Source organism: Oryctolagus cuniculus, chromosome 2, assembly GCF_051225735.1.
Source record: "Oryctolagus cuniculus isolate XC-2025 breed Fujian yellow rabbit chromosome 2, ASM5122573v1, whole genome shotgun sequence".
Lineage (NCBI taxonomy): Eukaryota > Metazoa > Chordata > Mammalia > Lagomorpha > Leporidae > Oryctolagus > Oryctolagus cuniculus.
The window spans coordinates 21701579-21729097 of NC_142868.1; the positions used below are offsets into that span (position 1 = coordinate 21701579).

The 27519-nt window shown below is 37.7% G+C and overlaps 1 protein-coding gene across 8 annotated transcripts in view; it reads left to right on the top strand.

The window, feature by feature from the left end:
- TBC1D19 (TBC1 domain family member 19) overlaps nt 1-27519 on the top strand; it is a 177439-nt gene that overhangs the window by 76747 nt on the left and 73173 nt on the right. For all 8 annotated transcript variants that reach the window (XR_016229836.1, XR_016229834.1, XR_016229835.1 and 5 more), the window contains 3 exons: nt 2041-2079; nt 3601-3713; nt 22793-22867. Coding sequence is in view for 5 of the 8 variants with exons in the window: in XM_051842268.3 (XP_051698228.1) it covers nt 2041-2079; nt 3601-3713; nt 22793-22867 (227 nt within the window). In the remaining 3 variants the exon portion in view is untranslated. The remainder of the gene's footprint in view (nt 1-2040; nt 2080-3600; nt 3714-22792; nt 22868-27519) is intronic.

Consider the following 27519-nt stretch of genomic DNA (forward strand, 5'->3'; position numbering starts at 1 on the left):
TTGTATAACCTCCAATCAGATGAAGAAACAGACTATTACAGCCTCCCAGCAGCCCTCTTGGCTGCTCTACCAGCCCCACGGCTAACGACTAGTGACACTTCTAACACAGGCTAGTTTTGCCTGTTTTGTACTTCATCATCACGGAACTCTACAGGATACGCTTCTCTGTGTGTCTGGCTTCTTTCACTTTATGTTGTTGGTTTTTTTTTTTTTTTTTTTTTTTTTTTTTTTTTTTTTACAGGCAGAGTTAGACAGTGAGAGAGAGATAGAGAGTTATAGACAGTGAGAGAGAGCCAGACAGAAAGGTCTTCCTTCCGATGGTTTACTCCCCTAATGGCCGCCACGGCTGGCGCTGCGCGCTGATCCAAAGTCAGGAGCCGGGTGCTTCCTCTCTGTCTCCCATGTGGGTGCAGGGACCCAAGCACTTGGGCCATCCTCCACTGCCCTCCCAGGCCACATCAGAGAGCTGGACTTGAAGAGGAGCAATCGGGACTAGTACCCGGCACCCCAACCAGGACTAGAATCCAGGGTGCCGGTGCCGCAGGCAGAGGATCAGCCAAGTGAGCCATGGCGCCGGCCCACTTTATGTTGTTTTTAAGATCACTTGTGTTGTGTGGAATTATAAATCACTTATTCTCATTGCTGTATCGTAATTCTTTTTATGAATACAGCACTAGTCATCTGGTCTGTTGTTGATGGTCTCTTGAGTTATTTCCACGATTTGGTTATTGTCAACAGTGCTTCTGTGAATATTTTTGTACATGTCTCTTGGTGTACATACTATATGCATTATAGTATGTACCTGGGAGTAAATTGCTGGTTTTTGTAGGATGTTCAGTGTTAGCTTGATATTGCCAGTTTTCCAAAGTGGTTGAACCAATTTATGCTCCCAGCAACTTTATGAGAAATTCGTTTGTTTGGTATCTTTTCACTTAGAATTGTCAATCTTTTTCATTTTGGCATTGTGATGATCGTGTATTTCATAATGGTTTTAATAACATTTCTGGGATGACTAATGTGGTTGAGCCATTTTCCTTTGTTTATTGTCCCTTTAAGTTATCTTTTTTGTCAGGTTCTTGGCCTATTTTTGTCTGACATTGTCTTCCTTTTTCTACCAAAAGTTCTTTATATATTCTGGATAAAAGTTCTTTGCTAGTTATATGTATTACAAATATTTTTCTTACACTCTGTGACTTACCTTTTTACTCTTAATGGTGTTTTTGATAAACAAGTCTTTGTTATTTTAATATTGTTTAGTATATGAGTCTTTTTCCATTGTGATTGGTACTTTTATAAAAAAGCAGCCCATCCCATATAATCTTTTAAAATGGGATTTGTATAGTGGAATTTTACCTTTAACGTAAGGCTTTTAAGATAGACTTTAATCGTAGATTGGAGTGAAAGTAGAACTCTGTAAATGAACCACCAACAAGTTTTCTTTTTATTTGAAAAAAACTGAAGATGAGTGGAAACATTTTTTGTGAGAAGATATTCTAACAAAGGAAAAGTTAAAGTATCAAATTTTTCCTTCTGATTATATAACTTAGAAAAAACTTTCCAGCATATGAGGTAAATGTAGTTTTCTGCAGAGCCACACAGCTTTAAAAATAATTGAAAGTATCAGTATACGGCACACATTCGCCATAGAGGTGACAATGCTGCTCGGGATGCTCACAATGAAGTGTCCGGGTTTAAGTCCTGGCTTTGTGTCTGATTGTAGCTTCTTGCTAATGGAAACCTGGGAGGCAGCAAGTAATGATGGCTCCAGTACTTGTGTTCCTGCCACACACAAGGAAGCCTTGACAGGGTTCCAGGCTCCTGGATTTGACTTGGTCTACCTCTGGTTATTGCATGCATTTGAGGAGTGAACTAGCAAGTGGCTGATCTCTTTCTGTCTCTATCTCTCTGTCTTGCAAATAAATTTTTAAAAAATTTTTAAATTAAAAATCAGGACAGAAAAAATGTAGCTGTTCTTCTAAGTGTAATTAAGCATATTTATATTTTATATTTAATAATTTTGTTTTCTTTTCATGTTTTTAGAACTTTTTGAAAATGAGCACGTGCGTATTGGTCAAAAAGGTAAGCTTTTAAGTATACTTATATTAATTTCTGAAAAATGAGATCACCTTCAGTAAATATCTGCATCAGATATCGCCAATTGAAATTTAATCTCTGAAAAGCTAAAAACCAAAAGAGGCACAATATTTATCTATGCAGATAATTTAATAGAAGGCTTTATAGAGCAGGAAAATGCATCGTTTTGGCTTTATAATAAATGTCAAATGAAGTACACAACTAGTTCACTAAAATTGAAATGCAGACACACATTCGTCGGGGATGTTAGATAAACTCATTCAGCAGAGTTTTCTTTTGAATTCAGAAGGTAAGTTCTGTCTTTGATGCACTCACACATCTCTCATTAGAATTAATGGGACTATGCTCCTGCATTAGCAGAGCATGTAACCAACAGTTCCTGCTGATCGTTCCCCGCAGGAAGACTTACTAACCCACGTGGCTCTCAGTATTCTAAGGAATAATATTTTCCTGTATTTTAAAGATCCTTTTCCTTATTTATATAAATCTTTTGTCTTTGAAATATGAAGTGCAGGTAAATCTTTGTGTCAGAATGAACCCTATATGGCAATTATATTGTCTTGTACAAAACTTTCTAGGTCTGTTTTTCAAAATCATATTTATTTAAAAGGTTTCATTGGTATGACTTGACAACTTCATTAAATGCAATTGCAAATTAAAGAATTTGTTTCATCAATTTTTTATTTCATGTGATTCTTTTGTTTCTCTTGGCCATATCATTTTCATTTAGTATAAGACTATTTTCCCTTTCAAGATTTTAAGAATAAATGTAAGAAAAAATACTCTTAGACAAACATCAGCGATTAACTAGTATTTTTTTTTTTTGTATTTTGCCTTTTGGGACATTATTTTCAGAAACAATAGCTAGCATTTTTATTTAAAAAGATAAAAATGAAATTTAGAAGTTTATATGTTAATTTTGTGAAATTTGCTGCTCAACAGTACTTTTTGCCTTCTTAAAATATTATCAGATCTTCTTTGGTTTTGCCTCTTGAAAAAAAATTCTCTTTTCTATTGATTTTGGTAGATAACTAACAAGTCATCTATTAGAATGGATTATCTTATCTGGTATATGTCATGTACCATAATAGAACATTCATGACTTAGTAGAATATGTGTAAGAAATTTATGGTTTCAGTAGATATAACTTGAGTTAATCATGGAATCCATATTTTATACATATATATATGTGTGTATATATATATATATATACACATACACACGCTTTAGTAATTCAGATCCATGTTAATTAAAGCAACATCTCAAAATCTCAAGGTGCCTATATTTAAAACTTTTATCAGGCTGAGTAGAAGGTGGAGAAGTTTAATTAAGGCTTTCAGCTTACAGGGCTGTAAATGGGGCCGTATAAAATCCAGAGTGAGAAAAGGTCAGGCGATGCTGCGATCACATCAGATGTCAATGTTAGTTTCCCGGAAGACTTAGAGTGAGAGACTTCAGTGAGATTGCGTATAGCTTCCCTCATGAGATCTTCATGTATTTTGACAGTCCTAGCAGAGCAAGACAGTGCCGCTGCTCAACAGTACATCAGACAAGGAAGTCCCACGGCACTGAGAGCGGAACTGTGGGCTCTCATTTTGAATATTTCCGGTCAACCCGAGGTAAGCAGGAAAAAGAATAGGCCAAATCTGAGATACTGATATTTGATTTTTAGCCAATTGTTGAAAACAGAAACTTTTCACTCTTACTCTATTATTTATCTGTCTTTTTTATTTCCAAAATCATGGTAGTTTTTGGTCTCTGAGGTAAGAGTTAACATGTAATTGAATCAGCATGCTTAAATACAAATTTTTTTTCTTAATAAATAATATGGGATTATGCATACAAGCAAAAAATGAGATTTTGAGAAGTGGAGTCTGACAGTTTAGATCAGTGAAGATATGTGGTAGGATTGGGTTGGAATAGCAAGAAATAAAGGACAACGCAGTGTAAGTAAAAGAATTCTTTGTCACTATGATTACCTAGGAAATATGCAGTCGTTATGGTTCTAAAAATTGACAGATTATGTGGGCATATGAATATGAGAGAAATCATCAATAGCAGATGGGTTAAAGATTCAGTAAAGAAAAAGTATTTAAGACACTGATAATTCCTGAAATATTCTCAATGAGGATTTTTTAAAAAATTTATTTAAGCCCATCAATCAAGGAAGTCAACCATTTAAAGATTTTAATGAAGAAAATACCAATAATTATCTAACCTTTTGACTAAAAACAGAGATTTTGAATCATATAGACCTGGTTTCAACTTCTACCTCCACCAGCTTTCTAGAAATACATCATTTGAACTAGTTCCTTAAACTTCTTCAAACTTCAATTAACCCATATTTAAATATAGGCAATAATATTTATATTAAAGAATTGTTGTGAGGATTCAATGAAATAATATCTGTGAGTCCTTAACAAAATGCCTGGCACATGAATGTTCACCCTCAATGGTAGTACTAATAACAATTACATATTGCATTTAATTATGTTATAAACTAATTATAATGAATTATGAGGTTCTTAAGGAAATAAAGCATTATTAATATCTATTATAAAAAGTATGTGTCTGATTTTTACAGATTATATATATGTTTATTTGTGCGTGTGTTTTATTTTTTTAAATGATTTATTTACTTATTTGAAAGAGTTACACAGAGAGAGAAGGAGAGGCAGAGAGACAGAGAGGTCTTCCATCCACTGGTTCACTCCCTAGATGGCCACAATGGACAGAGCTGTGCTGATCTGAAGCCAGGAGCCAGGAGCTTCTTCTGGTTCCCCAACACAGGTGAAGGTGCCCAAGGACTTGGGCCATCTTCTACTGCTTTCACTGGCCATAGCAGAGAGCTGGATCAGAAGTGGGGCAGCCAGGACCTGAACTGGCACCCATATGGGATGCCAGCACTGAGGCAGCAGCTTTACCTGCTACGCCACAGAGCTGGCCTGTGTGTGTATTTTAAATTTCCCTCTGCGAATAGCATTGTCAAAAATCACTTGCTTCCATTTCACAAGAATAAAACCAATTTTTAGTAGTAACTACAGTGATAAGAATAAGAAGGGTCTTATTTGTTTATTTCATTGTTTTTGAGAAGCAGAGAGCCAGATAGAAAGAGACAGGTCTTGCAGCCACTGGCTAACTCCTAAAATGCCTATAGCATCCAGGGTTGGACCAGCCCGAAGCCCTGAGGCTAGAACTCAGTCTAGGTCTCCCCCACAGTTGGCAGGGACTCGAGTATTTGAGGTACCACTTGCTGCTTCCAGTATACATACTAGCAGGAAGCTGTAATCAGAAGCCAAGCCAGACCTTGAACCCTGATACTGTGATGTGGGATGCAGGCGTACCAAGCAGCATCTTAACTGCGGTGCCAAGCACTACTCTGAAAACTTGTGATTTATTTTAGAGCAGTTTTACACCAAATGATGTGGCTGACCTTTGTAGTGACACTCTAGAAGTAACAGTTTACAAAATAGGCTTATGTTTATGTTGGGCATTTATATGTGAGTTTATCAAGTCCTATGGAAGTTTTAACTCTTCTCCTGATCTAACACTGGCTCCTGGCTTCAGATCAGCACAGCTCTGTCCATTGTGGCCATCTAGGGAGTGAACCAGTGGATGGAAGACCTCTCTGTCTCTCTGCCTCTCCTTCTCTCTCTGTGTAACTCTTTCAAATAAGTAAATAAATCATTTAAAAAAATAAAACACACGCACAAATAAACATATATATAATCTGTAAAAATCAGACACATACTTTTTATAATAGATATTAATAATGCTTTATTTCCTTAAGAACCTCATAATTCATTATAATTAGTTTATAACATAATTAAATGCAATATGTAATTGTTATTAGTACTACCATTGAGGGTGAACATTCATGTGCCAGGCATTTTGTTAAGGACTCACAGATATTATTTCATTGAATCCTCACAACAATTCTTTAATATAAATATTATTGCCTATATTTAAATATGGGTTAATTGAAGTTTGAAGAAGTTTAAGGAACTAGTTCAAATGATGTATTTCTAGAAAGCTGGTGGAGCTGGAAGTTGAAACCAGGTTTCAACTTCAATAGCCAACTTCATTTTTCAGGAGGTAGGTTAACAAATCCTGTCTCGTTGCAGAGGAATTACCACCATTTCAAATACAAAATTAGAATGCTTCTAGAAATATCACCCTGAAAATTCTACATAATAACGACTTAAAAATCTCAGATAATATTTGTTTATTAAAATGCTTATAGGTGATTTTTACACTTGGATTTTGGAACTATTAGCCATCTGACTTTGCTAAATGCAAAATAACAGTTCTATTCAATATCTATAATACAAATTAATATTTTCAGAAAAATATTTTCAGAAAAGTTATTAATTTTTGTGCATTGATTTTATATCCTGTGACATTACCAAACTCTCCTAGGAGTTCCAGTAGTTTCTTAGTGGAGTCTTTTGGATCCTCTATATATTGAATCATGTCATCTGCAAATAGGGATAGTTTGTCTTCTTCCTTCCCAATTTGTCTCTTTGATTTGTTTTCTTGCCTAGTGGCTCTGGTTAGAACTTCCAGGACTGTATTGAATAGCAGTGGTGACAGTGGGCATCCTTGTCTGGTTCCAGATCTCAGCGGGAATGCCTGATTCAGTTTCCATCTTGGTTATGGGTCTGTTTAGGTTTTTATGTCTTCATGGCTTAATTTAGGTAGGTTGTGTGTGTTCAGGGATCTGTCCATTTCTAAGTTACCCAATTTGTTAGCATACTGCTCTTTGTAGTAATTTCTGATTTTTTTTGTTTCTGTGGATCTGTTTTTACATTTCCTTTCACATCTCTAATTTTATTAATTTGAGTGTTCTCTCTCATTTTTTTGGTTAGTTGGGACACGGTGTGTCCATTTTCTTTTTTCTAAGAACCAGCTCTTCATTTTGCTGATCTTTTGTAATTTTTTGTTTCAATTTTGTTTATTTCTTCTCTAATTTTAATTATTTAGTTTCTCCTACTATTTTTTGGTTTGGTTTGCTGTTGTTTTTCTAGACCCTTGATGCATTGATAGCTCATTTTTTTTTTGGTGCCTTTATAATTTCTTGATGTAGGCACCAACTGCTATAAACTTTCCTCTTAACTTTGCTTTTATTGTATCCCATAAATTTTGATTGGTTGTATTTTCGTCTTCATTTATTTCCAGAAGTTTTTTTTATTTCTTCAATGACCCACTATTCAGGAGCATGTTGTTCAGTGTCCATGTGTTTGCATATGTTCTAGAGATTCCTGAGTAGCTGATTTCCTGCTTCATTCATTTGTGGTCCGAGAAGATGCATGGTATAATTTCGTTTTTTTAATTTGCGGAGACTTGCTTTATGCCCTAGCATGGGGCCAATCTGAGAAAAAAAATCCATGCACTAGTAAAAAGAATGTGTATTCTGTGATTGTAGGATGGAAAATTGTATGGATATCTGTATAGTCAATAGTGTTGATTAACTCTTCTGTTTCCTTGCTGATTTTCTCTCTGTTTGTTCTGTCCATTGCTGAGAGTGGAGTACTGAAGTACCTATTACTATTGTATTTGAGTCTATGTCTCCCTTTAGGTCCCTTAACATTTCTTTTAAATAGTCAGGTGTCCTACTATTATGTTGCATATATGTTTATAATAGTTGCATCTTCCTGTTGGATTGATCCCTTAATCATTATATAGTGGCCTTCTTTTAAAAGTTTTTGATGGCCAGCGCCACGGCTCACTAGGCTAATCCTCTGCCTTGCGGCGCCGGCACACTGGGTTCTAGTCCCGGTCGGGGCGCCAGATTCTGTCCCGGTTGCCCCTCTTCCAGGCCAGCTCTCTGCTGTGGCCAGGGAGTGCAGTGGAGGATGGCCCAAGTACTTGGGCCCTGCACCCCATGGGAGACCAGGATAAGTACCTGGCTCCTGCCATCGGATCAGCGCAGTGCGCTGGCCGCAGCGTGGCGACCATTGGAGGGTGAACCAACGGCAAAGGAAGACCTTTCTCTCTGTCTCTCTCTCTCACTGTCCACTCTGCCTGTCAAAAAAAAAAAGTTTTTGAGTTAAAGTCTATTTTGTGTGATATTAGGATGGCTACACCAACTCTTTTTTTAGTTTCTGTTAGCATTGAATATCTTTTTCATCCTTCCACTTTCAGTCTGCATGCATCTTTGTTGGTGAGATGGGTTTCTTGTAGGCAGCAAATAGATGGGATTTTTTTAAAAAACATTCAGCCAATCTGTGTCTTTTAACTGGAGAGTTAAGGCCATTTACATTCAAAGTGGCTATTGATAAGTAATGAATTGGCCTTGCCATTATTCCATAAATATCCTATTTTTTACTTAGGATTTCCTTTGTACTTTTACTGGGAGATTTTCAGCCTTTACCTTCTTTCGTACTGATGAACTTGTTTCTGTGTTTCTGTGTGCAGCACATCCTTAACCATCTTTTGCAAGGCTGGACAGTGGTGACAAATTCTTTCCATTTCTATTTGTTATGGAAGGTCTTTATTTCACCTTCATTCATAAATGAGAGCTTTGCAGGGTACAGTATTCTCGTTTGACAGTCTTTTTCTCTTAAGATTTCGAATATATCTCACCATTCTCTCCTAGCCTGTAGAGTTTCTTTCTTTTTTTTTTTTTTTTTTTTTTTTTTGGCAGGCAGAGGGTACAGTGAGAGAGAGAGACATAGAGAAAGGTCTTCCTTTTCCGTTGATTCACCCCCCAATGGCCTCTGATCTGAAGCCAGGAGCCAGGTGCTTCTCCTGGTCTCCCATGCGGGAGGACTTGGGCTGTCCTCCACTGTACTCCCAAGCCACAGCAGAGAGCTGGACTGGAATAGGAGCAACTGGGACAGAATCTGGCGCCCCGACTGGGACTGGAACCTGTTGTGCTGGTGCCTCAGGCAGAGGATTAGCCTATTGAGCCATGGCGCCAGGCATGTGTAGAGTTTCTTATGAGAAGTCAGCTGTGATTCTTGTAGGAGATCCTCTGAAATTAAACTGGTGTTTCTCTCCTGCACATTTCAGAATCTTTTCTTTATGCTTCACTGTGAAGAGTTTGATTACAATGAGTCATGGTGCAGATTTTTGCTGGTCATGTCTATTTGTAGTTCTTTGTGCTTCCTGTGCTGGATATCCTTTTCTTCCTCCAAATTAGGGAAGTTTTCTGTTATTATTTCACTAAAAAGGCCTTCTAATCCTTTCTCTCTTTCCACACTTTCAGGAACTCCTAGAATCCATATGTTGGGTGTTTGATAGTATCCTGTAGATTACCAACAGTGTTAGTTTTCTGATTTCTTCTTGTTTTTGGTCTGATTGCAAAATTTCCTGCAATTTATCTCTAAGTCGAATATTCTTTCTTCTGCTTCACTGATTCTGTTTTTTAAGTCTTTCCACTGCATTTTTATTTGTTTTATTGAATTCTTCATTTCCAAGATTTCATTTTGCTTTCTCTCTAAGATCTCAATTTCATGGGAGAAATTTTCTTTCATGTCCTGTGTGGATTTCTTTAGTTCATGCATTTTCTTCTGAATACTTCTAAGTAATCCTACAGTCAATTTTTTGAATTCCATTTCTAGCATTTCTTCAGTCTCTTCAGCTTCAGAATCTAGTATTGAAGTGTTGTATTCTTTTGGCGGCATCATGTTGTATTCCTTATTCTTGTTTCTTAAATTGGTGTTTTCATTATTTGGTATTTGTGAAGATACTCGTTGGTTTCTTCTTTGTTTTTCATTGTGGCAGCTTTTCTTTTTGGACTGTGCCTCTGTGGATTAGTGGAGTATCTACTTGTTCATTGAATACCTAGACGTGTGTGGTTGGTGTGGCCAGGGAGCTCTGTTCAGTGCTCCAGGATGAAGGGAGTATCTAAGGTGACACGCAGGCTGGGTGTTGTAAATCTCTCTCTCTTTCTCTCTCTCTCTCCTTTTTGGGGGTAAGTTTGTTCTGTTCTCTTGGCATAGACTCAGCTTACCTCCTCTCCTCAAAGGACACCAGTGTCTGGATATTATATTGGTCCATGCTACCATAAGGACCATGCAAAGGATCTGCAGTCCTCGGTGTAAACACAGATTCCCCAGCAGTGTCCCTCACCAGGGAACCAGGGAATCCTGAGCATACGGAGCCTCCTACAGTGACTGCCCAAAGTCCCAGCCACACCCTGAGCCCTCCCACGCAGCCTCAGTGTTTTCACAGTTACAACACAGAAGCCTCTCACATTCAAGTGCACCCAGCCCCACATCATTCTTCCTGCCAGCCTTGGGAGTCTGCTTGGCTGGTTGCTGGGCATGGACACCAGCTGGCATAGCTGTTATGTATGTCCAAAATGGTGCCCACTCTCTATTGGCTTGTTACAGAATGCCGTTGCAGGGTGACTGGGGAGAGAAAAACGTTTCCCGCCTTTTTCTCTCTCCTCTAGTTTGGCAGGTACACTATCCCCACGGGGCTCCAAGATGTATTCCCTCCAGGCTCTTCCTGCAGCTTTATTGCCAGTGTCTTTGGCAGCTGCAGTCTGGCCTCACCTCACTCTCCAAAGCTGTTGCAGAGGCTTTCGGCTGCTGGGGTCCTGAGTTGTGTGCGTCCGTACCCTCCACATAGTTCCACTGTGTCCCTCTAATTTGCTTGGAGTTTCCTCTGCCATTTTCTTCCTAACTCTTCCCTGAGACTGCGTTCTCTCTCCTCTGTTTTTAAACTATCTTCTGCTAGGCTAGAGCAGTAAGCTCCCTTCCTACTCTGCCATCTTAATCCAATCTATCACCTTGGCTTTTATTTAAATGAAAGACATATCTACCTGTTGTACCTCTAGGCAGTGTTTAACTTTGTTGACAATTCCTTTTTAAAATGCCCTTTGGCTTTTGTGGCAGCACTCTTTATGGTCTTGTTCATTTTTGGTGGTCTGGTTTGTCTTTGCAGTTAGGGTTTATACATTCCTACACAGATTTTACTGAATCCCACAGCTTCAGTTTCCAGTTGGCTCAAGTCTATAAATATGCTTCTCAGATCTCTTTTACTGGAGCTTCAGACAAACAGCCTAGGGAACCTAAGCACTTGTATATCTCACAAGCACCCCAAATGAAGATGTTTCAAACTCTTCCACAATTCCTTTTTCATAGCACTGCCATACATGCTACAGTATATGCATATTGTCAATGACCAATTATTTTTGTATCCCCAACAGATACAGACTATAATTTCGATGAAGGTAGGGAAGCAGTATAGCTTAATACTTAATAGCCATGGCTTTGAGCTTTAGGAAGACCTAGGTTCAAGTTCTCACTCTGCTGTTTCTTCTCTATGGCAAATTACTTCTCTGCTCAAAATTACTTTAACCCTTAGACTCCTCCACACACACACATGTGTTTGTGTTGGCTACATGTGTATACTAACCACAGAATTACAGAGATGCAGTTGTAATTCAGTTGTCTTTAACTTTTGAGGAAAAGTCTAATGATGTATTATCAGATCTTAATCAAACCTATTCTGTGGTCATTAAATATTTCTTAGAGAAAGTCACCCAGTCCAGTGAGATGAATAACCAGGGCCAGCATAGAGAATTATGACTTAATAAAGCAACTCCTTCAGTGTATTGCATGTGACCCTGATGCCTGGAGCAGCGTTCATGTTTGCCAGCATCCTACTCTAGTGCCTGAACTGACTTAAGATTCACAGAATCATGTAGATTACTGCCTGCATAGTTATAGTTGGCCTTTTTGGGGTACCAGGCAGCTCATTCCCCAAAATTGTATGCCCAACTATCACCATTAAATTTCAGATTTTCTGTTTCATCCTTCTTCCTATTTCACAGGGGCAAAAATGGAATTTATGAATGTCTCTCAATTTTCTCTCTTCCCCTAGAAATTAATCTTTATTGGACCCTTTCAACTTTTTCTAAGGCTCTATTTGTGCCTCCTTTTGTCATTTAGGAAATTTTTCTTCTGAATCTTCAACCTCTTCCTTTCTACCCTCTCATTTCCCTACATTTTCAAGTCTTTTGTATCTTAGAAATAAGAGCAAATCTTCATCCCATGTCTTCCCTAGCTATCTCCATATCCTTCTCCTTCCTTTCACAGCCGCACCTTCTGAAACCAGTCTATGCTAGGATTAATTTCATTATGACCTAATTAATTATATTTAATAAGATCCATTGCTTAATCTCATTCCATAGTCTACTGTTTATTGAATGGTATACACCCCCACTACACGACTCCAGCTTCCCTAGCTGAAGTTACCAAGGAACAGTGGGTGTATTTTAGTCCTTATATCTAACTGTGTTTGGTACTTTTGACTAATGTAAAATTAACCAAAATTGTTGATTCTTATTTTTGTTCACATTGTTTTCTTAGTTCTTCTTTCTCTCTTTTTCCTTTCCTTTGGTCTCTGTTAGGATTCCTCTGCTGGACCTTACCAGTACACAGAATTCCATTTTGATCTTATCATTCTACTCATTTTTTAGAACTGTCTCATCTACAAGTCATCAATTCCCTAATGACTTCAACTCTTTTCAGTGCAAACTTTTGATGAAAGTCTAAAATTTTTATTTCTAGTTGCTTACAGAACCCCATCACATGTTCAAAATCAGATTCAATGTATCTAAAAGAAAAGACACAGTCATTATTTCAGTGTGTTTGTGGTCCTTCATGAGATATTGCACTGGTGGTATTCTCTCCCTGAAATGCTTTCTCTGTCTTTTGCCAGCTCATCTCTCAAGATGCAGCTTAGTTTATCACCTTTTCTAAAAAGCCTTTCTAACATTAGCACCATATCCTGTCTCCTCCCAATTCCATCACTGCTACAGTTAGATGCTGTACTACCTTCTTTTTTGTCCCATCACAACAAAGATGTAGACACAAAGAGACAGACACTTCTTATTTTGTTTGGCTTACTTGTCTGCTTCCTTTTATAGAATTGAGTACTTGAGGGCAAGGATTTTTCTCATGCTGAGAAACAATGTTTTGATCAGCCCTTGTCCTGACTATCGAGGAACAACTTACTACTTTATTTCTTTTAGTATTTTTTTGTTCTATTTAATACCAGTGGTTGAACTCTTTAATTAACACACAACTATTCTTAGTCGTTTTAAATTTAACTGAAAAGTGATCCCTGTTAAATATAAGAGTGAGAATAAGAGAGGGAAGAGATATACAGTTCAGCACATGCTTACTCAGACTTACCCCTAACGGTAGAGCTAGAAAGGTGCCAGGGGATTTCAATTCAATCTCATCAAGGTGGCATGTACCAATGCCATCTTACTAGTTAAAGTGATCAGTTTAAGTTCATAATTGATCAAAAAGATAGGATTAAGTGTCAAAGCGAGTACATAAATAGACCAGTGTCTGCAAATAATAATTGATAGATTAAAAAGGAGAGAATGATCCTACATGGAAAGCAGGATACACAGCAGACTCATAGAATGGCAAATGCCCTAAACAGCACTCTGGCCTCAGAATCAGCCCTTAAGGCATTCGGATCTGGCTGAAGAGCCCATGAGAGTATTTCAGACATGGAAAGCCAAGACACTGTGACCACAAAAAAAAAAAAAAATGACCTAAATGAAAGATCTCTGTGAGTGAGATCCCAGCGGAAAGAATGGGCCATCAAAGAAGGCAGTACCTTTCTCTGAAGGGAGGAGAGAACTTCCACTTTGAATATGGCCTTATATAGATAAAATCGGAGTTGGTGAACTCAAGAGGTTTCCATAGCCTTGGCAGCTCATGACAAGAGCCTAGGGTGATTACTGACATCATAAATAAGAGTGTCAGTTGTTAAATCAACAACGGGAGTCACTGTGCACCTGCTCCCTACGTAAGACCTCTGTCCTTAATGTGTTATACTATATAAATTAACGGTAAAACTACTACCCAAACAGTATTCTATACTTTGTGTGTCTGTGTGGGTGCAGTCTGTTGAAATCTTTACTTAGTATATACTAAGTTGATCTTCTGTATATACAGAGAATTGAAAATGAATTGTGATGAAGAATGCGATGGGAGAGGGAGTGGGAGATATGATGGTTGCGGGTGGGAGGGAGGTTATGGGGGGAAAAGCTGCTATAATTCAAAAGTTGTACTTTGGAAATTTATATTTATTAAATAAAAGTAAAAAAATTAAAAAAATACTATTAGTTTTCTAGTATTAGTCATGAAGGGCATGTTATTAATATATAATAAAAACATTGCAAGTGCAATTACAAGTAAGTTACTGTGTAGAATAGCAATTAAAATGAAATTATCTGTGAGCATTTATAATTTGTAGGTAGTAGTATAGCTATGAATATGTATTTGTAGTATATATTACTAAAATATTCCTTTAATGGATTTGAACTCAGTTTTTTACATCAGTACAAATGTAAAAACAAAGCCTGTAGAAAAACCAAGATAAATACATATTAATAAATTCAAACCCCTAAAAGTATTCTAAAGCAGTATTTTTTTTAGATATCTGCAGGTCCTACATTATTTCTCTTTGCTTTTTATAGGAGATGTAAAACTCCATGAATAAATGTGAAATTGTCTAATAAAAATATATCAGTAATAATCCTTAATTCAGGAGTTGTACTCATCCAACAAGGAAGGTTGTCTTCTTTGCCAAGCATGTAGCCAAGAGCACCACAGAAGCAAGAGGGACACTTGCCTCGCCCACTTGGATCAGCTGGATCAACACTGACAGTACATGAGTGAAGGGTGTCACAGCTACACACACACCATCACACACACCAGCATACTAAAGGGAAAATATGTCAGTCGTGTCAAATGATGTTTATAATATTCAGCAGCCATCTCTAATCAAATCTTTAAATTAATTGGAACTACTAAAATATACTATTTTCCAAATCTAACAATAAGTACAATGTGAACAGAAATGCTGAAGCTCTTGTAATTAGAATGTGGGGTACAGCAGTGATGCTATCACTACTATTGTTTAGCATAATTTTGAGGTTCCAGCTAATACTATAAAATACGTTGTATTATGGTTTGGGAAAGAAGAAACACAGTCATCTTATTTGGATGATTTTGATTATAAAGGACATAGAAAAATAATATCTAATCCTTATATACCACTTACCCTAAGCCAGCCACTGTTCTGAACATGCTGCATGTATTAATTCTTCATTTCTTTCATCAGTCTTACAAAGAAGGTACTATTATTATCTTCATTTTACTGAAGTCCAGAAAGCTTGTTAAGTTGTGCAGCTAATATCTGCATCATATTCTTGGGTAGGAAGCCTTGATATCATAAAACTTATCAGTTTTCCCCAAATATTTAATAGAATCCCTTTTATTTTTAACTGGATGAAATTATCTTAATGTTTATATGTATATTAAATATCTAAAATAGCTAAGCCAGTTATGAAAAAAAGGAATTGTGTGTTCATATGTAGATCCAAGTCTAGCATTTTATTTCAATTGGGAATGCATGGTTTATTTAATACATGATGCTGATAATTGAACATTCTTCTGAAAGAAAACAGGCAAAGTTTTGATAACCAGATGCAAGAATAAATTCCAGATGAATTGTAAATATTTAAATGAAAAAAATTCAATAATTTGAGAAAAAAATTAGAGAAATATTTTTATAAACATGTGTTAGAGAGCCATTGTCTAAACCAATAGTCATGAAGGATTTTTATTTTATTTATTTATTTTCCTACAGCATGTTCTTTTATAAATTTAATGCATGTATAAGAAGACCTAACTCAGAAAATGGCAGAATAGGGAGGGAGCTTATTGACCTAGTCTAAGAGAAGATATAATAATAGATATATAATAAAAGTGAAGATAGTGTAGTCTCAGGGAAGAGTTAAGGAAAAAACAGCAGAGGAAACTTTTCCTAAGTTAGAGGGACATGGTGGACCTATGTGGAGGGTGTGGGTGCCCACGGCTCAGGATGCCAACAGCTGAGATCCTATGCACCAGCACTAGAAAGTGAGGTGAGACGAGACTGCAGAGGCTGAGACACTGGCAAAAAAGTGGCAGGAAGAGCCTAGAGGGAACGAGGCTTGTAGCCCCATAGAGGAAAAGTGCACCAGCCTAACTAGAGGAGAGAAAAAATAAAAGAGACAGTACAGACATGTTTCTCTGTCTTTGATCACCTCAAAAAGGTATACAAACTGATAGAGCAGGCACCATTTTGGACATGCGTAGCAGCTGCACCAGCTCCTGTCTGCCCCCAGCAATCAGCTGAGTGGAGACTCCTGACTCTGGTGGGGAGAAATAACAGGAGACTGGGAACTTGTGACTGTGTGAAGCTTCTGAACCCGGACTGTGAAAACAAAACAAAACAAAACAAAACAAAACAAAACTGAGGGTGTGTGGGAGAACTCATGATGTGGCTGAGACTTTGAGTAGTCTTGTTGTGAGACCCCACAAGCTTGGGTGGTCCTGGCTACCTGGAGAGACAGTGCTGGGGAATCGGAACTTACAGTAAGGACTGCACAGATTTTTTGTGTGGTCCTTGGGACAGAGCAGACGAATATTATACCCACTGGGACTAGCTCTCAAGAACTAATCACCATTGAGGAGAAAAGCTCAGCTGAGCAGAATTACTTCCCTTCTGATTAAAAAAAGGAGAGAGAAGATTTACCACAACAAACCTTAGGCACACCCTTGACCCTGAAGAACTGAACAGAGCTCTCTGGCCACACCCACCACAAGCCTCTAGAGATTCACTGAAAGTAGGCAGTCCACTTATCTACAGAGTCATAGTACAACAATAAAAGCTGACAAAGCAGAAAAAAAAAGAAGAAACCATGGGTATCTCCACAAATGCTGAACAACAAATGCAAAAATCCAAGAAACAAGAATAAGGAAGACAACATGATGTCCTCTAAGAACATGACACTTCAATATAACATTATGAAGACAATGAGATAGAAAAAATGCAAGAAATGAAACTCAAAAATTGATGATAAGAATATTTAGAAGTAATCAAAAACAAATGCATGAACTACTGAAATCCATGCAGGACATGATAGAAAATCTCTCTCGTGAAAATGAAATCTTAAGGAGGAATCAAAATGAATTGAAGAATTCAATAGAACATGAAATGGAGATTTTGAAATCAGAATGAAATGGAGAATTCAATAGAACAAATAAAAAATGTAGTTGAGAGCCTTAAAAACAGAATCAGTGAGGCAAAAGAGAGAATATCGAACTTAGAAGAAAGAGCAGAGGAAAGTATACAGTCAAACCAACGACAAGAAGAAGAAACTAGAAATCTAAAAAATATTATTGGGAATCTATAGAATATTATTAAAAATCCAACATTTGGGTTCTGGGAGTTCCTGAAGGCATGAAGAGAGAGAAAGGATTAGAAGGCCTTTTTTTTAATGAGATACTAGCATAAAACTTCCTGAGTTTGGAGAAAGAAAGAGACCTCCAAGTACAGGAAGCACACAGAACCCCCAATAGACTTGACCAGAAAATATCCTCGCCACGGCATATTGTAATCAAATTCACCACAGTGAAACATAAAGAAAAGATTCTAAAATGTGCAAGAGAGAAATTCCAGATTACTCTCAGAGGATCTCCAGTTAGACTCACAGCAGACTTCTCATCAGAAACCCTACAGGCTAGGAGAGAATGGCGAGATATAGCATGAACACTGAGAGAAAAAAAACTGTCATCCCAGAATATTATATCCTGCAAAGCTCTCATTTGTGAATGAAGGTGAAATAAAGACCTTTCATAGCAAACAGAAATTGAAAGAATTTGTCACCACTCGTCCAACCCTGCAAAAGATGCTTAAAGATGTGTTACATGGCCCGGTGCCATGGCTCACTTGGTTAATCTTCCGCCTGCGGTGCCGGCATGCCATATGGGTGGCAGGTTCTAGTCCTGGTTGCTCCTCTTCCAGTCCAGCTCTCTGCTGTGGCCCGGGAAGGCAGTGGAGGATGGCCCAAGTGCTTGGGCCCCTGCACCTGCATGGGAGACCAGGAGGAAGCACCTGGCTCCTGGCTTCAGATCAGCGCAGCGCTCTGGCCATAACGGCCATTTGATGGGTGAACCAACGGAAAATGAAGACCTTTCTCTTCTGTCTTTCTCACTGTCTAATTCTGCCTGTCAAATAAAAAAAAAAAAAAAAGGATGTGTAACACACAGAAACATAGAAACATGGTCATCAATATGAAAGAAGGTAAAGGAGAAAATCTCTCAGTAAAAGGTCACAGGAAGTTCAAAGTATATTTTAGAAATATCTTTGGAAAAATGGCAGAGCAAAGTCACTACTTGTCAACAGTCACATTGAATGTAAATGGCCCCAACACTCCAGTTAAATGACACAGACTGGCTGAATGGATTAAAAAAACAAAACCCATCTATTTGCTGCTTACAAGAAACACATCTTTCCAACAAAGGTGCATGCAGACTGAAAGTGAAAGGATGGAAAAAGATATTCCATGCCAACAGAAAACAAAAAAAAGAGCTAGAGTAGCCCTCTTAATATCAGACATAATAGACTTTAACACAAAAACTGTTAAAAGAGACAAAGAGGGGCACTATATAATGATTAAGGGACCAATTCAGCAGGAACATATAACTATAATAAATGAATATGCACCTAATTACAGGGCACTGGGCTATTTAAAAGATATGTTAAGGAATTTAAAGGGAGACTTAGACTCCAATACAGTAGTATTGGAGGACTTCAATACTCCACTTTCAGCAATGGGTAGATGAACCAGACAGAAAATCAACAAAGAAACAGCAGATTTAATAGACACTATAGACCAAATGGATGTAACAGATATCTACAGAACTTTTCATCCTACACTTGAATACACATTCTTCTCAACAGTACATGGAACTTTCTCTAGGATTGACCTTACACTAGGCCATAAAGCAAGTCTCAGCAAATTGAAAAGAATCGAAATCATACCATGCATCGTCTCAGACCACAATGGAATGAAGCTGGAAATCAGCAACTCAGGAATCCCTAGAGCATATGCAAACACATGGAGACTGAACAACATGCTCCTGAATGAACAGTGGGTCATAGAAGAAATCAAAAGAGAAATCAAAAACTTTCTGGAAGCAAATGAAGATAGCAACACAACATATCAAAACTTAAGGGATACGGTAAAAACAGTGTTAAGAGTAAAGTTTATAGCAATAGGTGCCTACATCAAGAAATTAGAAAAGGCACCAAATAAATGAGCTATCAGTACATCTCAAGGATCTAGAAAAACTGCAGCAAACCAGACCCAAAGCTAGTAGGAGAAGAGAAATAATTAAAATCAGAGAAGAAATCAACAGAATTGAATCAAAAAAAAACATTACAAAAGAACACCAAAACAAAGAGCTGGTTTTTAGAAAAAATGAAGTTGACAGACCATTGACCCAACTAACCAAAAAAAGGAGAGAGAAGACCTAAATCAATAAAATTAGAGATGAAAATGGGGATGTAACAACAGACACCACAGAAATAAAAAGAGGCCAGCGCAGTGGCTCACTAGGCTAATCCTCCGCCATACGGCACCAGCACACCGGGTTCTAGTCCCAGTCGGGGCGCCGGATTCTGTCCCGGTTGCCCCTCTTCCAGGCCAGCTCTCTGCTGTGGCCCAGGAGTGCAGTGGAGGATGGCCCAAGTGCTTGGGCCCTGCACCCCATGGGAGACCAGGATAAGTACCTGGCTCCTGCCTTCGGATCAGCACGGTGCGCTGGCCACAGTGCGCCAGCCGCGGTGGCCATTGGAGGGTGAACCAACGGCAAAGGAAGACCTTTCTCTCTGTCTCTCTCTCACTGTCCACTCTGCCTGTCAAAAAATAAAAAAATAAAAAATAAAAATAAAAAAAAGAAATAAAAAGAGTCATCAGAAATTACTACAAAGAGTTGTATTGCAGCAAACAGAGAAACCTATCAGAAATGGATAGATTCCTGGACACATACAACCTACCTAAATTGAACTATGAAGACATAGAATACCTAAACAGACCCTTAACCAAGTCAGAAATTGAATCAGTAATATAGGGCCTCCCAACAAAGAAAAGCCCAGGACCGGATGGATTCACTGCTGAATTCTACCAGACATTTAAAGAAGAACTAACTCCAATTCTTCTCAAACTATTCAAAACAATTGAAAAAGAGGGAATCCTCCCAAATTCTTTCTATGAAGCCAGCATCACCTTAATTCCTAAACCTGGAAAAGATGCAGCAGAGAAAGAGAATTACAGACCAATTTCCCTGATGAACATAGATGCAAAAATCCTCAATAAAATTCTGGCCAATAGAACTCCACAACACATCAGAAAGATCATCCACCCAGACCAAGTGGGATTTATCCCTGGTATGCAGGGATGCTGCAGCGTTCGCAAATCAATCAATGTGATATACCACATTAACAAACTGCAGAAGAAAAACCATATGATTATCTCAATAGATGCAGAGAAAGCATTTGATAAAATACAACACCCTTTCATAATGAAAACTCTAAGCAAATTGGGTATAGAAGGAACATTTCATAAAGAACTTTTAAAGATTTATTAATGTACAACATGAACAAAAATCAACTAACATCATGTTTTAAGACAATGTATTTGCAATATGAGTGACAATCCTTGTAATCAAGGAATCCAACAAATTATTCAGAGAAATAATCTAGTAGAAAGATAGACAAATGTCATGGAAGGCAAATGGCAGAAGTGGAAATCATATGATCAGGAGTCATAGGAAAGGATCTTCAAACTTATTATTAGTTGGGTGAGTGCAGATTAACACAGTGAAATACCATTTCCTATATTTTAGAAAGTTAGAGGTGAGGATCTAGGCAAAATGTTTTCTGTTGTTGGTGGCAGTTTGAATCAATTTTTTTTTTGAAAATAGGCAATCTGTAGTTTAGCCTATAAGCCTACCTTTGCTAATTTGTCCCATCCATATAAAATCATAATACAAAAAGATATTTATTGAGTATTATTTATAGCAACAAACAGCTTGATTATCAATCTTTAGCAGAATTATTAAATAAACTGTGGTATATATTTGATACAGCTTACAAAGTATTAAAGTATATATAGCTGTTACAAAGAGTTAGACAAGGAGGCATAAGATGGTATGCTTATATCATCAGATTAGAGAGACTGAATAATGAGTGTAGTATGATATCATTTCATGTCAAAAAATAATCATCAAAACTTTTAACTATGATTATGTATACATTGTAAAAGCGTGGCGAAAGATATAGAAAGTACAAATTATAAATATCACAGAACAGTACAAATGATATTAGTTACTTAAGGAAGGTGGAATGGAAGAAGAAAATAATTTTGGATGAATTTATTTGTTTTAATGGTAATTAAAACTTTTGTAATAATTTTAATGGTAATTAAAACTTTATTTTTTTTAAAAAAGGTAAACCTTTATCAATTAGCAAGAATTTGGCATTTCAATTCCGTGAATTATCTGTGTTTAAGAACTATGTACTCCAGCTAAAAGAGACGGATTCAGTAGATACATTGGAAGTTAAATAAAAGAATAAAATACTTTTGTTTGGATTAAAAAACACCAAGAATGAGAACAAAGTAAAGCTTTTTATTGAAATTAAAATGGTTAAAAATAATAAATATCCAGATTATCTTTAGGCAGTGAGCACTTTGGCTCAAATCAGAGAACTGTGTATTAAACATATTGTTAGCTTAAGAAACCAGAAAACACAGGGTCAGATATCATCTGACCAACATATACTTGCAATAAATATTCCTTCCTGTCCCATGATTCATAATTGTTTGAGGTAATGTCTTTGAGAAAAGTCATGCAGATGTGTGTGTACTACGGAGTCATGAAGCTTTGGATCTGACTGAAACCAGGGCTCAAGTGCCTGAGAGCTGAATGCAGCGATCTGGGAATATAGGGGTTGGCTACATTCATAAGATAATATTTCCATTTCTCCTGAGCACAGCTGCTGCCCTGTTGACCTAATGCCCTGACCAACTGTCAACCTGATGCTTAACTTGGTGACAGTCTCAGGCCCTTCTTTCTCTTTCCCCTCATCTTTCCGCCCCATTTCTTCCACCTTCCTTGACCTTTCCTTTCCATTTTCCCTCTCTTCCTTGCATTTTTTATTCTTTCATATTAAATTAAACATCTTAATCTCATCATCATATAGACTTAACCAAATTCTATAGTATTATGGGATCATATTCTATTATAAAAATGCTGATTTCTTGTGAATGTCATATGATTGCTCTTAACATTACCAGGAGTGATTTATCATGCTTAAATTTCTGCAGTATAGAGCAGTCTTTCTGAGTTTTTGAATAGGATCTGGGGTCAGATTCTCTGGAGTCAAATCTTACTAGCTTTGTGGCCTTGGACATCAAGTTACTCTTCTCTCTGGACCTGAAGTTCTCAAATGTAAATAGGACATTAGGAACAATAATTATTTAACTTTGTTAGTATGGGTTTAAATGAGTTAACTCATATGGTGTGTAAAACTGTGCCTTATACTTAGTAACTAAAAAATATTGTTTTTGCTATTATGGTTAAATTATAGCTCATCCATTTACAAAATAGTCATTGAATACTCTCCAGCATTATCCTAAGCAATGGAAATTAGGTATACTGAATATCTCCTATTGTCAGGCATAGGAGAATACAGTTGTAAAAAAATAAAACAGAAGTTCTACCTTATTAGTAATTATAATATTGTTAATGACTATTACTTGTTAAAGTTTGAGGCTGAATTTATAAGTGTGGTTGACTTTTAATTTTTTTATTTTTAAATTTAGGATATATTGTACTATGAACAGCTAAAAACCAATGTGATACAATATGACCTTTTGGTGGACCGTTTAACTTACAAAGTAAGTAAAAGTATGCATAATTTTTTCTATCTCATTAATATCACTAAAATTGAGACTCTTCGATATGTAGGGCTTATACTAAATACTTAATACAATTAAACAAATTGATGAAAATAAAACATTTTAAGTGATGATTACACATGTAAAGTTGAGGCTGGCTTTCAAAACTTGCAGTTTGCCTTCAGTGTATCTTCTTTCCCTCTGTTGCTGTCCTCATAATTCTTCCCTGGCCCTTCCATATTTTGATTAAGAGAATGCACATTTCTATGCAAATCCAAGTTTTCCACAAAAAGTCAAATAAAAAAAAACTGAAAAAAAAATTAGACTATAAAATCGTAATTATCTCTTGACTCTTTAGGGCTTACTTGTTTATTCTCTTTATATTTAAGTCATTTTAAATTTCTACATTTATGGCCAAGTACATCCCAAGCTTTATGAAGGGAAACATTGAGTTTTTGCTCCAGGGGTCTGATAATTGAGAGTTGAGTTGTAGGTGTATTAAGCATGACTAATTTTATAATAATAATTAGGCTAACCAAAAGACTTGGATTTTACATGTAGAATTTGAAAGATAGCAAAAGACATATTATTACAGGTACACAAATAGGGGAGAGATTTCATATTTGGGACTTAAAACATTGGATAGAGTATGGTCAAGGATAATAGTAACAACTTCTAACATTTAGCTGCTGCTTACTGTTTGCTGTATGGTCTTCCAAACCCTTTATACAGATTATCATTTAATCTTGAAACTACCTGAAGTGTCATAGATACCAGCATGTAGGCTATAAATGATAAAATGCAGTTCTTTTCTTGGAGGGTGGGAAGGACACCCATTCTGCAAGATTATGCATTAGAAATAACAGAGCTAGGAGTAGGAGTTTGGCCTCGCAGGTAGGACACAGAATACTTACATTTGAATCCCAGCTCCACTCCCGGTTTCCGCTTCCAGCTAATGTACATCCTGAGAAGCATCAGATGGATTGCTCAGTTGGTTGAGTCCCTGCTCTCCATATGGGACACCTAGATTGAGTTCCCTGCTCCCAGCTGCTGTCGTAGCCCTGGCTGTTGCAGGCATTTTGCAAAGCAGTAAAACAATAGATTGGAGCTTCCGTTGTCTTCTGTCACTCTCTCTGCCTTTCAAATAAATTATAAATAAATAACAAAACTTCTGGGAAAAATAGGGTTGAGCAAAACACTTGCAACCAGAGTGCTTACGGAAAGACTAGTAATAATGGTTGGCAGCTTGTGAGAAACTTGGACCACTCAGGCTGGCTCCTCCCATGGCAGTGATTGAAAATGTACCAAAAGAGTGAAAGAGAAATGCAAACAGAAGCCATGCTCTGGCCCGCTGGCGCCGTGGGTAAGGTGGGCACAAGAAGCGCCGCACTGAGGAATGTGCCAGGCTAAGGATGTGCCTCGGGAGAGAGGGAGCCCCAGTGCAAGGGTGCGTTTGTCACATGGTGCAGTGCAGTCACGAAGGCTCACGCTTGTGCAGCAGGTGAGCCGAGAGCTGCTTTCCCGGTCACAGGTTATAATTCTGATCTTGCTGCTCTGGCTCCTTTTGTCTAAAGAAAGATTGCATCTGAACCAACATAATTTCCGTGTTATCCTGACATCCTTCCCCTACTTACCAGCCTCATAGCAACAAGTGGTATTAGAAAATAAGAAATTACTATTATTTTCTTAAAGGTAAAGAAAGATTTAAAATGTGTTTAGATTCACATATTAAATGGTGACACCACATTTTCGACTAGGTAATTTGATTTTCCAATTCTACTCTTAGCCATTACACTATTCAGTAATCTGAAACCAGGAGGCTGTGGAAGATGAGAAGTCTTGAATCTCACAGAGGTTTTACACTAGATTTGGTTTGAAAGTACTGCTATTAACCTTGAGGTCAAATGGTTGGATTATTTTAACAACAGCATCAGGGATCTTGAGGCCTGCAAGACATTTAACCTTTTTATATTCAAGTAAGAGGAGACTCACAGTGGGAAAAATCCCAGAAAATCATGAGTTCTCCTTTTTGGCAACATGCATTTGAGTTCAAGTCAGTAACAAAAATCTGTTGTGAGAAAGAAGGAAACAGTTTATGTCTAAAGAAGTGAATGTAAGTTTTGGGAGCATCAGTCCTGACCATCCACAACATCGGTGTTTTCAGGAAGATATCTGCATTGGGCTGATTTTGACTTGTGTCAGTTGGGCTCTGCTGATCTTGTTGGTTTAACTCAGACATTACTAAAATCAGCCCTTAGTGGATTGAGCATTTAAAACAGTTATTTAGTGGGCTGGCAATGTGGTGCAGAGGGTTCAGCTGCCCCTTGTGATTCCAGCATCCCATATCAGAGTTTAAGTTCAAGTCCTGCTATTCCACTTCTGATCCACCTTTCTGTTAATGTGCATGGGGAGACAGCAGCAGATGGCTCTAGTACTTGGGCCCCTGACACCCATATGAGAGATCAGGATGGAGTTCCTGGCTTCTGGCTTTGGTCTGGCCCAGACTTGGTTGTTAGAAACATTTCAGCAGATGGAAGATCTCTCTCTCTCTTTCTCTCTCTCTCTCACTCTCTCTCTATATATCTATTACTCTGCCTTTCAAACAAATAAAATATTTTAAAATAAATAAAATTAAAAATTATTTAAAGATTTGTTATTCCTATGGCAAAGACTTGTTTAATGTAAATCTTAATTATTTTATTTTATTTGAGAGAGAGATTATTATCTCCCATCCCCTGATTCTCTTTCCAAATGCTCACAATAGCCAGAGGACTAAGCTGAAGCCAGGAACCAGATATTCAACCCAGGCTCCCAGGAATCCAAGTGTTTGAACCGTCACCAGGGTGAGCATTAGCAGGAAGGTGGAATCTGGGACTCAAAGCCAGGAACTCTGATATAGGATATCAGATGCTGGTGGCCCAAGATCTTTATGTTTAAGATTTATGTATTTATTTTGAAAGTCAGAGTTAGAGAGAGGGAGAGAGACAGAGAACTTCCATCTGCTAGTTTACTCCCCAGATGGCCTCAACAGCCAGTGCGGTGCCAGGCTAAAGCCAAGAGCTTCATCCGTGTCTCCCATGTGGGTGGCAGCAGTTCAAATACTTGTACCGTTTTCTTCTGCTTTCCTCAGGCACATTAGCAGCAAACTGGATTGGAAGTGGAGCAGCTGGAACTTGACCAGCACCTGTATGGGATAGCAGGCAGCTCTTTTTCTGCTAGCCACAACGCCAACCCCCTGCTCCCAAGTACATCTTTACTGCTTCACCAAACACTCACCCCCAACTTGTTTTAAACTTAATTGAAAGCAGAGTAGAATTACTTTAGTACCTAAAGGAATGAATGGAACAAGGTGATACTAAATACAGAACATTATGAAATGATACTAACTGAACTGGGTTTTTTTTCCACACCTTGCCTGTGTCCATACCTTCTACAGTTTTGCACCATTTACTATTTATGGCAGTCTCAAACTTTGTTATCACACTACTGATAAGAAAAAAAATAATTTCTCTTTAATAAGAAATGTTAAATACCAAAGAATAAGATTTTATTGGATAAGGATTAGCTTTGGAGATTCACTTACTGTCAGCCTAAGTTAACAACAGAGAGACAGTCTCTGAAGGTAAAGAAATTAATTGGGAATGAATGGGGCGTTTGAGAATGTGGACTGTGCATGCTATAGAAAACCATGGGCATTTCAGGGAGGAAAGGAAAAGCAAGGGCTTTTAAGGTAAAATGAGGAGGGTCGTTTGGAAATTATGGTCCATGACTAAAAGGGTCAACAACACAGGAAGCATAAAACCCCCAGTTGGACAGGCAGTTGCTGGGCAGATGTCTTCACTGAAGTTTGTTTTCGTTGGGGGCAGGTGGTGTGAGATTTTGGTGGCCTTCTTACAAGGCTGCGATTCTGGCAGTCTCTTGGGAAATGTTTTGTTATCAGACATAGGTACATGAACTATCCTCCTTCCGAACTTTACAACTTTGTGTATTTAATTAGTTGGATTTGATACAAGTGACTCCATTACTATTCTAACAACTTTCACAATACCACTGTAATATTTGTAAAATGCTTTTGGCCCCAAGAATCAGTCTTTACCTCCCTTAAGCAGTATCACCTATAGGGAGTGCACCTCATCTCTGTCCTTGCCCATGTTGTGGTCTCACTTAGGAGACTGGCTCCTTTCTCTCCCTTTCGTCGGTGGCTTTGATTTTTTTCCAGACTTGGCACATGGTCATTACAGTCATTACTTCCAGAGTCATCCGTAACTCATTCTCCATAGCTGCTGCACACACTCCTCCCACAAAACTGTTCTGACATCCTGGGGGAAATGCAGTGGTTCTGGTTTGGTTTTCTGGACTTCAGCTCATTTGTTTGTACTGGGAAGAGGTACCAGTAGAGTGACACATTGCATAATGGCAGGAATAATTTCTTTCATTTATATTTTTCATTGTTCATTCATTCATCAAACATGTGTTGCATCCTTATCAGGTGCCAGATACTGTGCTTGTGACAAGTGGACAAAAAATAGTTAAGACATTGGGTCTCAAAGAGTCTGAAGTCCCATAGAAAGAGCAGAAACATTTTAAGTCATCTCAGATGAGGAAGGGAGAATAGACCTCTATTTAAAGGAAGGAATTAATACTATATCCAG